Source organism: Centroberyx gerrardi, chromosome 2 (genome assembly GCF_048128805.1).
Source record: "Centroberyx gerrardi isolate f3 chromosome 2, fCenGer3.hap1.cur.20231027, whole genome shotgun sequence".
Classification (NCBI taxonomy): Eukaryota; Metazoa; Chordata; class Actinopteri; order Beryciformes; family Berycidae; genus Centroberyx; species Centroberyx gerrardi.
In genome coordinates this window covers 24296446-24309338 of record NC_135998.1, presented here as the reverse complement: position 1 = coordinate 24309338, position 12893 = coordinate 24296446, and the positions used below count along the sequence as shown (strand labels likewise).

The 12893-nt window shown below is 43.1% G+C and overlaps 1 protein-coding gene across 2 annotated transcripts in view; it reads left to right on the top strand.

Annotated features, from left to right (window-relative positions):
* The window catches only part of col5a1 (procollagen, type V, alpha 1), a 76387-nt gene that overhangs the window by 43872 nt on the left and 19622 nt on the right, over positions 1-12893 (top strand). For both annotated transcript variants that reach the window (XM_071924047.2, XM_071924046.2), the window contains exons 13-32: positions 28-120; positions 397-453; positions 655-708; positions 824-877; positions 1036-1089; positions 1198-1251; positions 1363-1416; positions 1931-1975; positions 2686-2739; positions 3349-3393; positions 4243-4296; positions 4454-4498; positions 5634-5687; positions 7244-7288; positions 7573-7626; positions 8658-8702; positions 9162-9215; positions 10832-10939; positions 12056-12109; positions 12571-12624. In XM_071924047.2, the coding sequence (XP_071780148.2) occupies positions 28-120; positions 397-453; positions 655-708; positions 824-877; positions 1036-1089; positions 1198-1251; positions 1363-1416; positions 1931-1975; positions 2686-2739; positions 3349-3393; positions 4243-4296; positions 4454-4498; positions 5634-5687; positions 7244-7288; positions 7573-7626; positions 8658-8702; positions 9162-9215; positions 10832-10939; positions 12056-12109; positions 12571-12624 (1131 nt within the window). The remainder of the gene's footprint in view (positions 1-27; positions 121-396; positions 454-654; positions 709-823; positions 878-1035; positions 1090-1197; positions 1252-1362; positions 1417-1930; positions 1976-2685; positions 2740-3348; positions 3394-4242; positions 4297-4453; positions 4499-5633; positions 5688-7243; positions 7289-7572; positions 7627-8657; positions 8703-9161; positions 9216-10831; positions 10940-12055; positions 12110-12570; positions 12625-12893) is intronic.

Sequence of the window (12893 nt, the reverse complement as noted above, 5' to 3'; positions counted from 1 at the left end):
CTCACCAATCAATGATTCCCTCCATAGTTCCGGTTCAGCTCTGGAGGAGACTCTGGACAGAAGGGACCTGCTGTATCAGCACAGGAGGCCCAGATGCAAGCCATCATGCAGCAGGCTAGGGTACGGTTCACACATAAACCGCACCTCATACACACATATTACACATACATATGTTCATGTATACGCTCACGTACTTATGCACATGGTTGCACACAAGCATGCATGGTTTCATATACATGAACACATGCACGCACACAGACACACATTCATACCCTGAAACTCACTGGCACATGAATGGGTAAACATGCACTGTATGTTTAACCATACAACAATGCAATTTTGCTTTTATGTCTTACTAAATTGTTTGACTAAACAATTTTTCCTCTCCGTTTTCAGCTGGCTATGCGTGGCCCCACAGGCCCAATGGGTTTGACTGGAAGACCCGGCCCTCTGGTATCTATCACAAATCACTTCGCTGACAAACACACTCACAGTCAATGAAAATTATTTTCACTTCAATTTCACAAATTCAAATCAATTAATATTGTAGTGAATGGTACATAAAATGAAAGCTGAAACAGTTTGTAGCACAATAAACAACCCTTGTATCGGTTTAATGTCTATTAAAGCTTAGTGAACGTGTGGTTTTTTTAGGGTCCTCCCGGTGTGTCAGGACTGAAGGGAGAGTCTGGAGAGTCGGGACCTCAGGTAAGAGATATCAAAATACTCAAACGTAAACCGAAACTAAACTAATCTCTGAAAAATAGAAACTAAACAAATCCTAGCAAGCGCTATCTGAATACTAACTGATGTGTTTTTTCAGGGACCCCGCGGACCTCTGGGATCCCCTGGACCTGGTGGAAAGCCTGGCAGGAGGGTAAGTGTGACCCCATGCCAAGTTGCCCACTCCAAGACACATGCACACATAAATATTCTTTCTCACATTGAGACTGCACTGGGTAGTAGTCAGTAAACGATTGTCTTTTTTTACTGACCCGACTTACCTGTTAATACTGTAACTGTTGCTTTTCCCAGGGTCGTGCTGGAGCTGATGGTGCTAGAGGCATGCCGGGACAGACTGGACCCAAGGTACCTTGTTCATCATAATGATCATCACTTCATTGCATTTTATGTAAAGCTCCGTATATTTTCATACCTTTTACATCAACTCAAACAGTCGTTTTCTCTGCCCATCAGGGAGACCGAGGGTTTGACGGTCTGGCTGGGCTTCCTGGTGAAAAGGGACACAGAGTAAGTCTTACGTTTTTGCTGTCTTGTGAAAAGTGTGTGTTGCGTGCACGTAGGCACAGTATGTTCATGTTCACGCGTGCTACGGCTCAATGTTTCTGTTTGTTCTCATAGGGTGAACCTGGACCCTCTGGACCCCCTGGTTCCACAGGAGAGGATGGAGAGAGAGTGAGCATAGAGATTTACATACATTTATACATTTCTGAGTTATCCTCCCACACTGTTCCTTTTCCTTTTATTTTTCCTGGGAGCCTCTCTTTGCGTGTGTATGAGTGTGTCTCAGAGAGAAGGAGAGAGCGCTGGTGAGATAGAGTGCGTACACATGTGTCTGATGTGAGTGTGGGCTGCATGTCTGTCGTCGATATTGCCACTGAAAGAGGGGCAGAAATGACTATTGCCATCCTCATTTTACTTGCTATTTCTCCCTGTTTCTCTCCGTTTCCCCCTATCACCCCTCACTCTCACAGCTTGATCCCCTCTTGCTCCCCTTCTCCTTTCACCTCCCCTGCTGTCTGCGTTGTCTCCCCCTCTCTTCCCATCTCGCTGCATCACACCCCCTCCCACACACACACACACACACACACACACACACACACACACTTATCCTCACCCTCTCCTCGATTATCATTCATGTGCTCGTCTGTGCCACATTCTGACCCGTTCTCCTCTCTCTGTTTCCCAGGGAGATGATGGAGAGATCGGACCCAGGGGACTCCCTGGTGAACCAGTGAGTGATCGCATTCATTATCCTACAATCTCACACTGATTCTGCGAGAGCTCAGGTCCCACTCTCATCATGTCACTGTTAGTGAACAGTGATGCGGCCTAATGATATCATATATCATCCGCCGATCGTAGGCGCCGTTTTAATCCATATAGATGGAGATTTTTTAAGCGGTATATTGTTGAGAAGTGTATGTTGTTCGGGCTTCTTTGGCACCTCATCTGTACAAGAGAGAATCTTTGGAGGTGAGAAATTCAGGCAGCTCACATCAAGCTTGTTATAATAGCTTCCCACTCTCGCAGGCGGGATATTCCCCATGGGGAGAAAAAGATAGGGAGGGAGAAACCATCAGAAAGCCCTTGAAATCTACTGCCATGATTTATTTTGACCACCAGGGTGTGCTACATTGGTTTGGATCCATGCTGCCAGGACAATACCTCTTGTTAGGTAACTGTAACTGTGAGGCAAAAGCACTGAAATTCAAAGCGCTCGTTGATAGGCACAGCCGTGGGGGAACGGAAGCGTAAAAAACAAGGGAGTTTCAGCTTTCCCTCACAACCTGACTCAGTAGAATATCCTCAAGGACATTTGATAAGGCAGGTTGTTTCCAGAAGTGTAATTTCTTGACTTGATTTAGCCGAACATGTTTTATAATTCATGAATTCTGTCACAGCTTTGATATCATTCAAAATCTCATTCTCCTCTTTCCCCAGGGGCCCCGTGGTTTGCTGGGACCAAAGGGACCTCAGGGACCTCCCGGACCCCCTGTAAGTCCCCACGCTCTCCTCTCACCATTTCATACCCGCATTATTTCCATAGATTTACTGTTTATGGAGCAAAATCCATTTTTTGCCATCTCATAGGAAACAGGGAACAAAAGACATTGCAAACAACACCCACAGGGAAATACAGAACTCAATATATCCAGCACACATACACACATACATTAGCTCATGTTATTGAGTTTAGCTTTGAAAAGAAAGAGTAAATCTGCCTCCGTGTTCCAGCTTACTTTATGTTTATATTGTTTCATTTAATTTTGCATGGACAGTGCATATCAATTAGCCAGCTTTTAAACTGCTATCCTGTGCACAATGTTAAAAGTGATAAAGACAATAAATCACACTCTGAATCAATTTGCATGGAGCATGTGGGGTGAGGGTGCAAAAGCCAACCATACATACAGTCTATGGTGCTGTATTATATTAGGAGAATCTCTTTCTATGTGTCTGTTGAGTTGAGTGAGGTCCAGCAGATGTGATGAAGTGTTCCCAGTAGACAAGCATGATGCAGTTTTAGTGTATTAGAGATTTTCTGTCTCGCCCCTGTATGTTTGCTCTGTATGTGCTGAGCGGTGTTCATCTCATCTGCTGTAGGGCGTTACTGGAATGGATGGCCACTCCGGACCCAAAGGAAACATTGTAAGTAAAGTTGACACACACACACACACACACACACACACACACACACACACACACACGACACAGACTCAAAATGCACCAATTTCTTCTCTTCCTCTCTATTTCACCCTCAAATGCACAGAATTGTCTCATAAGCTCTCACTTTCTTTCTCTCTCTCTCTCTCTCTCTCTCTCTCTCTCTCACACACCACACACACACACACACACACACACACACAGAAACATATACACTGATACACTCAGAAGATACTTTGCAGCTAATCAAGAATAGACTAGGCTGTATTTAGGCCCATTTGAGAAGTCCTCCATGGCCAGCTGTATTATTCCAGGTCCATTTCTGGGAGCGCCTGGCCATAATGAGAGAATGCCTGGCTGGAGCAGCCTGTCTGCTGGGAATGCTCCAATTAGGGAGAGATGGAGGATCCACATCTTTCCCAGACTCTTGGACTGGGGGAACATAGTTGATTGTCAATTATCTGAGAGTGAAGGTGTTTTGAGTTTGAGGTTCAGCAGTTTCTTTCATTAGGAAAGTAAGTGTGAGAAGTCGGGTGTTTGCGTGTGTGTCCTCTGCCTCGAGCCAGGGCAAGATGCGGTAATGTTTTTCAAAAGTTATGGGCTGTCCTGGCGTTAGAAGGTAATAATGTAGTGATACAGACTCAATCTTCAGCCCACTGTTGGACTGATCCTAATTTATTTCTCTTTAGAGCAACATTACACTTTTATCTGACATTTATGGAACAACAAATCACTTGTACCTTCACGTGGAGTGTGTTTTATTCAGGTAAATAAAATAATTAATCACTGTGTTAATCATGAGATTTCTAAAAACAATGCTTTATGTTTTTTCAGGGGCCTCAAGGAGAGCCAGGTCCCCCTGGACAGCAAGGCAACCCAGGTGCCCAGGTCAGTATTAACACATTCTCGTTTGGTCTTAAAGCTGTGCCCGATCTTGAGTTGGTCATTCTGAACAGGATACAGGAAGAACTTCAGAGTTATGTGTCAGTTATGTCATTTCCCTCTGATCCAAAAAGGAAAAACATATGTTGTGTTTTCTCCACAGGGACTTGCAGGGCCCCAGGGAGCCATCGGACCTCCAGGAGAGAAGGTAAGAGCCATTTATTTCACACGGCCACTGATAAACCACAGTATAATATAATCTATTGTGAAAAATGTCTCCCTGCAACTCCACAAGCAAAACTGCCAACTTGATAAAATGTTAATAGACAGAGACCCAAATTCCATAAAATTGCAGGAAATTGTTCCGTTCATTTGCATGAGCTAAACCCAAGTTACTATCTTATTCACTCCCCAAATGCTTATCAGACTATTATGCAAACATGTCCCCATTCCCCATGCAGGACCAAATAGTGCCTAGTCGGCAGATAGATTTTAATCCTGATACATTTTAATCCAATTTGGGGTAAATCGCATTTGCCAAATTATATGGATTGTATTCAGTCTATTATTGAATAGTTTGAATGCAGAGAATGAACAATGCAGATATTATGTTTCCCTGATTACAAAGTAAATATTAGAAGGCCATGCTATTTGTTGAAATAAAATAGAAGGAAATAAAATAAATACAAGGTAATCTATTATAAAATGTAATGTACTGTCTAACACAACTCTCATAAATGCCACCATGCCACTAGATGCAACACTTAGATATTGGTCCCTCCTGGCTCTTTTGGGGCACTCAAAAGAGCCAAAAAACACCCCAGATGATCATGGACTCTCTCTGCCTTAATTGGCAGGACATCATAACGAATACCAGCATATTATTTAATAGATATCACAAATTGTCTCTGTTGTCTCTGTAAGCAGCAATACATACTCAGCTTTTTGTATTTTTGCATCAACTGTCTTCTTTCCCTAATTTTTGGGAAGCATGTTTTTTGGGGGCTGTGGCATTGCTGGGGTGAATTGTTTTGTAAGTTAGATACTCTTTGCAATAAATCGTTGTATAGCTAAGTCAACAGGTCATTAATATCTTTCACACAAAAGTCTCCCAAAAAAAAAAAAAAAGTAAAGCGTGTCTATGCATCATAATGTTTTAGTGATGCTGCACCAGAATTTAGAAAAGGAGATTCATGAGAACAAGGAAATTATGTCCAATGGCATTTTTTCCATACTTTATATCTGTATCAGCTGTTATGATGCATACAGCCTTTGATTCCCCTGTTTTGTCTTAGTTTGCGATGGCTTAGTTGCACTAACATCTTGTCTTCTCTTCTTATCAGGGCCCAACTGGAAAGCCAGGTCTGCCAGGAATGCCAGGAGCTGATGGCCCACCGGTGAGTGTCTGACCCCATGAAAGACACTCACATATTTATATATATATGTATATATTATATACTTACATGCAGAGAGAGAGAGAGACATGCAAGCAAAGCAGCCTCTCTCTTTCACTCCTCTCTCTCTTCCTCTCTAACTGTCTCCCTCCAACACACACAATTCACAAGCCAATGACTTCATAGGCAAGACTGTTTATCAGACAATATTGCAGAAGCAGTATACAAAATGTAATTAACAGTATGTAATCACCAATATCTGTAATGACAGGAAAGAGTTCCCAATCACAGACATCTCTCTCTCTCTCTCTCTCTCTCTCTCTCTCTCTCTCTCTCTCTCTCTCTGTCTCCATCCACTGTCTGTATTTCCATATTTCTGTGAGCAAAATAGAACTTAACCATTGCAAATAGAGCTTTTAGAGGAATATACATTCATTCATATTCTGCATATTTTTCATCCAACAATGTTGCCCTGTTCCCTTAATAACAACAATAAACACATTTTATAGCACATTGAACTATCGCTCTCTCTCTCTCTCTCTCTCTCTCTCTCTCTCTCTCTCTCTCCCACGCAGTTATACACACACACACACTTCTCTCTCCCCCACCCCCCCCTCACAGAAAACACCTGTGCTAATGACAGGTGGGCCTTGGAAGGCGCCAGGTGGCATCTGGGAGAGAGGGAGAGAGGATGTGAAAGATGAAGAGCTGTAGGGCGAGATAAAGGGACGGGGGGACCTTCAAATGGGCGGTGCTGTGAGAAATGGGGGACTTGGTGAACGAGAGGAAAGAGAGATAGATGAGCGAGATCGCTATATGATGACCGCTGATTCTCTAATGGCTTCCAAAGTCTTTTTTAGAGTAGAAATAGCTCTTCCCCGTTTACACACTCTTTTCTTTTTCTTTTTTATTCATCCATTTGTTCCATCTCCCATCAACCTCAATATTCTCTTCTCTCTCAGGCTCCATTCTCCCTCCCTGCCCCTAATTTCTCTCCCCTCTTGTCTCTTATTTCCTTCTCTCTCTCTCTCTCTCTCTCTCTCTGTCTCTCTCTCTCTCTCTCTCTCTCTCTCTCTCCCATCACTGAAAACCTATCAGAGGCATTGCGGAGCTTCTTTGTCTCAAGGGAATGCAATCAATTTCCCTCAACCCTTTCTTCACTGGACATCCATGTGTGCATTAGCAGTGTGTGTTTCTGTGTCTTGGGATTTTCTATTGTGTGTACGTGTATATGTGTGTGAGGATGTGTTTGTGTGTGTGTGTGTGTGTGTGTGTGTGTGTGTGTGCACGCGCGTGTGTGTTTTATTGTGGGTTCCAAGACAGCCTTGGCTTTAAGAGCCCAGTAATAGCCTGTAGTGCCTCTATAATACTGTGCATTAACGAGAAATCCCAAATGAGATTGAACTCCGAAGGCTCCTATTCAAATGGCCTTTTGCAGTTTGATACATCCTCCAATAGTTTTACAACTTAATCCCTCAGTAATAGGGAGTGGTGTAGTATTTATGATGGTAATTATCCTGGCATGAGATGCAATTAATGTTTCTCTTAATAATTTACAGGGTCACCCTGGAAAGGAGGGACCCAACGGAGAGAAAGGACACTTGGTAAGTTTCCTTCCCTCCTTCTCTCTTTTCTCTTCTCTCTTTCCTTACTCAGTATGTTATTTTGTGCTTGTATGTGTTCTTTCACTCATTTTTTTTCTTGGTTCATTTACACTTTTCTGTCTGGTTCCTTCTCTCCTCCCTCTTCTTTCTCCCCTGGTTCATACATATTTGCATTAAACATTTTGCATTAATGTAGAATACATTAGCATTGTGCATGCACACGTGAGTGAGTGTGTGTATATGTGTGTGTAACAAGCCCTCACCAAACACCCATCTCTCTCCAGGGCCCTGCTGGCCCTCAAGGACCCATTGGTTATCCTGGGCCCCGAGGCGTGAAGGTGAGTTTATTTGTGATCAACTACTCAGGGATGAATTCTTAATATCATTACCTAGTGCTGAGCTGCAATTAACAGATATTATGGGGTAATAGTTCCCCATGATCTTATTAAACTGGTATTGAGGATTGGATTATGATTTGCAAGATTTGTCCAACCAACCAAGGATTTTGTAAAGAGCTATAGTTTTGAAAATTAGAAGCCCCAATTTCCCATTAATAGTAATAATAACAGATTGTGTTCCCTTGAAAGAATTGTCTGGAATGGTTCAGTTGCTTCTCAGCAGTCCTCACAGAGATGTAAAAAATCTCACTATGATTAAGACTGGAGGTTAATCTTTGCAGAACTTACATTGCTCATATCTTAGCTCATGTAGGGCGATGTTGGGGTTAGTCTGTAGTCGGGAACGTGGTGGCAGATAAGACCTAAAGGCTCAAGGCGCACAGACGTCCTCTTGATTTGGCGTCATTACTAGCTGATGAAACACAGACAAAAGAAACCCCATCAAATAACCCTTGCAGAGAGGGGCTGACAGGTCAAAGTCATTAAAGCCTCCACTGAGGGAGAAGATCACACCAGTGGCTTGACATGCTGCTGACTGGCCCCTGTCACGTGGCTTGGAGTCTTGCTAACTGCCTCCGCTCTCTGGGAAAGTGTGCACACATGAGCCAAGACATATCTCTAAGATATATATATAACATAGGGTTTCAAATAGGCAACAGAATAGAGAATTTCATGTTTTGCAGTTCTGACAAAACACAGACAAATGCACCCACCATACAGTATTGCTTCCATAGCACTGATATTGATGATTGATGTGTCAGTTGCAGAAGCTCTCACATTACCTTGACACTCAGTGAACTTTTCTCCATTTTAGAAGAACATCATGTTCATCATCATGTTTATATGAATGCCCCCCTGGCTTTAAGTGACAGACGCATGGTGGGAGTGAATCTTACTCACAGTGCAACCCGTCTCTTCCGTCCAACATTACCCCTATCAGTCAATAACTTGTGTTTGTGCTTGCTTCATAGGGAGCCGATGGTGTGCGGGGTCTGAAAGGAAACAAGGGTGAAAAGGTAAGAGAGTGCAGACTGTTGGCTGAGAGTGATTGTGGGTCAGAGGGTGAGATTTTGAGATTCAGAGACATTCTGGTTTGCTGTGTTCTTACTGTGGATGCATCAAAAGGTTTTGAATGGTTACATACACATACATGAACAGGTAGGTGATGATGATGATGATGATGAGGATGATGATGATGTGGATGGTAGTGGTGGTGGTGATGAAACTTTTGAAACATGGTCATGATAAAGATAACGATAATTTTGATGATATGCTGTAGATCTCATACTTGGGAGCCTTATCTGAATTTTGTTGGTAGAAAAAAAATCTAGAGTTTCTATGGCAACAGGGAATGTCGAGGAGACTGCGAATGTGTGTGAACACCACGCAAATGGTTTTCAACATCTGTATCATCCAATTCTTTCCCATTCATTACATCCTCCCCTTTCTGTCTCCTTTATTTTTCTTGCTCCTAGGGAGAGGACGGCTTCCCTGGCTTCAAAGGAGATATGGGCATCAAGGGTGACCGGGTAAGACTGTTTTTTGTTTTTATTTTGTTAGATGTGTCCGCCACATCTTGACTGCTGGCCTTGGCCATTCATTGTCAGTGAATTAAAAAGAGTAGACAATTCAGTTTAATGAACTGCAGCTGGTTAGGTTTTTAAAAAAAATACACCCAAAACAGTCATTGAGCAAGGTCTAAGGGGAGGTGACCTTTACTTGAACTGATTGAATGTATCGACCACTCTTGTCACGTTAGCCCCTCATGGCCTAAGCCTCTGTGACCACTGTGGAATTGTGGGTAATGAGCAAACATAAGGTGTTGTTCCTATCGCCAGCCATTTGTGTGTGTGTGTGTGTGTGTGTGTGTGTGTGTGTGTGTGTGTATACAAAGTCTCCAATTTCTTCTCTATCCCCTTTGCCACTTTCCAATCACTCTTACCCATAAGCGACTTTGAGTGGAAAGGACAGGTTTGACAGGTGCGCCGAGGAATAGCTTCCCCCTCCAAACTGCATCAGGGGTTTACGCTGTCAAGCCTTAGGAAAACCGCCTTTTTACAGTGAGAAACATAACTCGCCCTGGACCTCACTTCAAACATCAAACCCCCCCAATCCCTGACCAGGCTGTCTATAGATGAGTGGAAAAAGGAAGAAGAAATCAATGGCAGTTTAAACCCCTTCAAACCCGAGAGAAAGACGCGGGGCTCCAGCCTGTCTTCCTCTGGAGATGTAGCAGATCTGGATGAAAGCAGAGATTTGAGTAGGCCCTGTGCTCAAGAAGAGACACTCTGCATGGACTGGAATCTAAATGCCTCATTTTCAAGCATGCTTATGAAATGTGCGTGTGTGTGTGCGTCTGTGTCTGTGTGTGTGTGTGTGTTCAATTTAAAGTGCTCTGTTTGATGAGCTTGCAAGTGTGAGTCAAGTACAGTTTGCTTGATGCCTTTTTATGTGTACTTGAGAGAGCGCGCGTATGTGTGTGTGTGTGTGTGTTTGCACGCTTGTGCAACTGTGCACAAGTCTTTAACTAGATACCTTTCACACACCACTGGGTCTCCGCAGCAACGGCTGGTTGTCAGAGCGAGTTTGTACCCTGTCATTTAGCTGGTGGCCTGCTAGTGGCTCTATAGGAGCCCAGAAGGGGAGCACACTTACAGGAGGCAATAACAGGACCCCTATAACTGCTATGAGGGGCAGGCAGGAGGGGAAATGGCCTTAGTTGGTTCCTTTAGCAGCTACATACTCACAACATTTTCAAAGGCAATAGCCATCGCCCCAAATAGACAGGCTTGTGTGCTCAGCCAGAAGAATCTTTTGTGTACTTTCACACGTGCTGCATCTGTCATATTACATGAACATGAAGATGAAGATGCAATATATTCCAGTACGATGTGAGTCATTCCTTTGTGTTTGACATGACAAGATGTAAAATGAATGTATACAGTATGAGAAGATATGAGATGACTTCACACGTCCCTGAGCATAAGGAAAACGACAAAAGACAAAATAGACTGTATGATGTGGTTTTACAAGGTGCTTTCAGAGTGTTTATATATATTCTGCCTCAATGATGACTGGGTGGATGCATCAAGTATTTAGGTGTATGATATTGGACACTAACGTTCTCCTGGCTTTTGCGACACAGGGAGAGCTCGGACCGGCAGGACCCAGAGGAGAAGATGGTCCCGAGGGGCCCAAGGGTCGCTCAGGTCTCCCTGGAGATTCCGGTCCTCTTGGTTCCTCTGGTGAGAAGGTAAGCTCTCGCTCCTCTGGGCAGTTCTGCTCCTACAGTGAATGTATGCAGATACCCTACAGAGGCCCATGTGTGGTCTAGGATGATGTCTCAACAGGGCTTGATAAGGAGATAGTTTTCCAATCATTCTCTTGCGTTTTGGTCTAGCTTTCCTGAACACACAACACAATAAAGTTTCAGTTTTTAGCATTCTTTGTTGTTAAATTGACCACATGGAGAGCTATTGTTGGTGAAAAACACTTTCACTTAAGGCCCAGAAGTTGGCTTGAACAGCACTGCGTTGGTGAACGTTCACAGATGGAGACTAGCATTGAGAGTATGTTTACAGGCTCAGGCAAAGTCTGACTTGGCAACTCATGAGCCAATGAGTACAAGGAGTTGGAGCAACTTTGCAGACAGACTTCAGTAACCACAGTAACTGTGCTAGCTTTTTCCCCGCTAGAGTGCACAATTTGAATTGAACATATATTTGCATTATGTAGGTTACACAGCATTGTTTGGACGGGTGCATGAAATGTAGACGCTGATCTCTATCTGGGTAGCAGAAGCGCACATGAGTTAGCAGTTGAGTAATTTAGATATTTTATTAGAGCCAGCACAGCAGCCAACATATCAACTTTGATTTGAAACGCTGAGCACTGAGCTGGCTCCAGTAAATGTTGCTGTGTTCACCGTGTGCTTTTCCACTTTTTCATGTTCTAATGTAGTCTTATTGGGATTATAGCACGTCAATCATGTATTCGTTTACATATGTTGGTATGTATAGCAGATTGTGGGCCTATTGCAGCTTACTCTTGTTGCATTCAAGCTTTTTATCATGTCATTGCCGATTAGTAATTATGAAGGGCTAACATTGTATGGAAAATCTGTACATTGTATGACTCCATTTGCATCACTGACAAGTACATAAGTTCTATGAATATTAGATATTTCATGCATGGCCATGACAAAGAATTCACCATGCAATATTGAATAATATTGTGTGGGAATGGGCAAAATTACAGTGTTAACAGATGCTTTGCAAGAAAAACAAAATCGATTGCACCCATCCCTATGAAAACATAACATGGTACGCACGGTTTGACATAATTCAAATGTGGCTTTTCTCATTGACAGGGTAAACTTGGTGTTCCCGGATTGCCAGGGTACCCAGGAAGACAAGGACCAAAGGTATTGTCCAAACATCGTTGCTCATTGATCACAATACTGAACAATTGTAAAATCCTATCAATGAGGGACACATTCTGTAGGCCAAAAGTCTCTCATTTACCAGTCACATGCGTGTTTGTGTGTGTGCTTGATACAGAGAGAGCATATATGTGTATGTGAAGATCACTTTGTTGAACTCTTCATGGCCCACGCCTTAGCCTTTCTTAGACAGGGCAGCAATCTGACAGTTGGACATGGTTGAAACTCCCTGATCAAAGAGCCGGGGATTTAAGTACGTCGATTGGTGTCAGTCTTCAGCTCCTAATACCACAACAATCGACCACTGCTGCTCTATACTGCATCCCATCTCCTACCGCTTCTAATAAGCCTGGGATATTTCAGGATAGAAACATGGGATATAATATTTAAAGTATTTCTACTTTACAAATGGCTGACTCTCTCACTCTCTTTCTCACACACAGGGATCTCAGGGTTTCCAAGGTTTCCCCGGTGCAAACGGAGAGAAAGGAACTCGGGTATGTCAGTAAGACTTATTATTATTCTTCTCATTCCTTTGAGGTCTGGATCAATACGGGCACAGCACTGGAGACAGACTCCTGTTTCTGCCCCAGATTTATCAACATACAGGGAGTTGCATGGTCCTAAAGTAAAGATTACACCAAGGACAAAAAGACAATTGTATTCCTTCTTCATTACCACTCGCACAACTCATTTTTAAGAGCATCCAAATCCGCCAAAAAGGCTGTTTATCACTTTGTGGTACTTGAGCAATGTTTCATTTTCT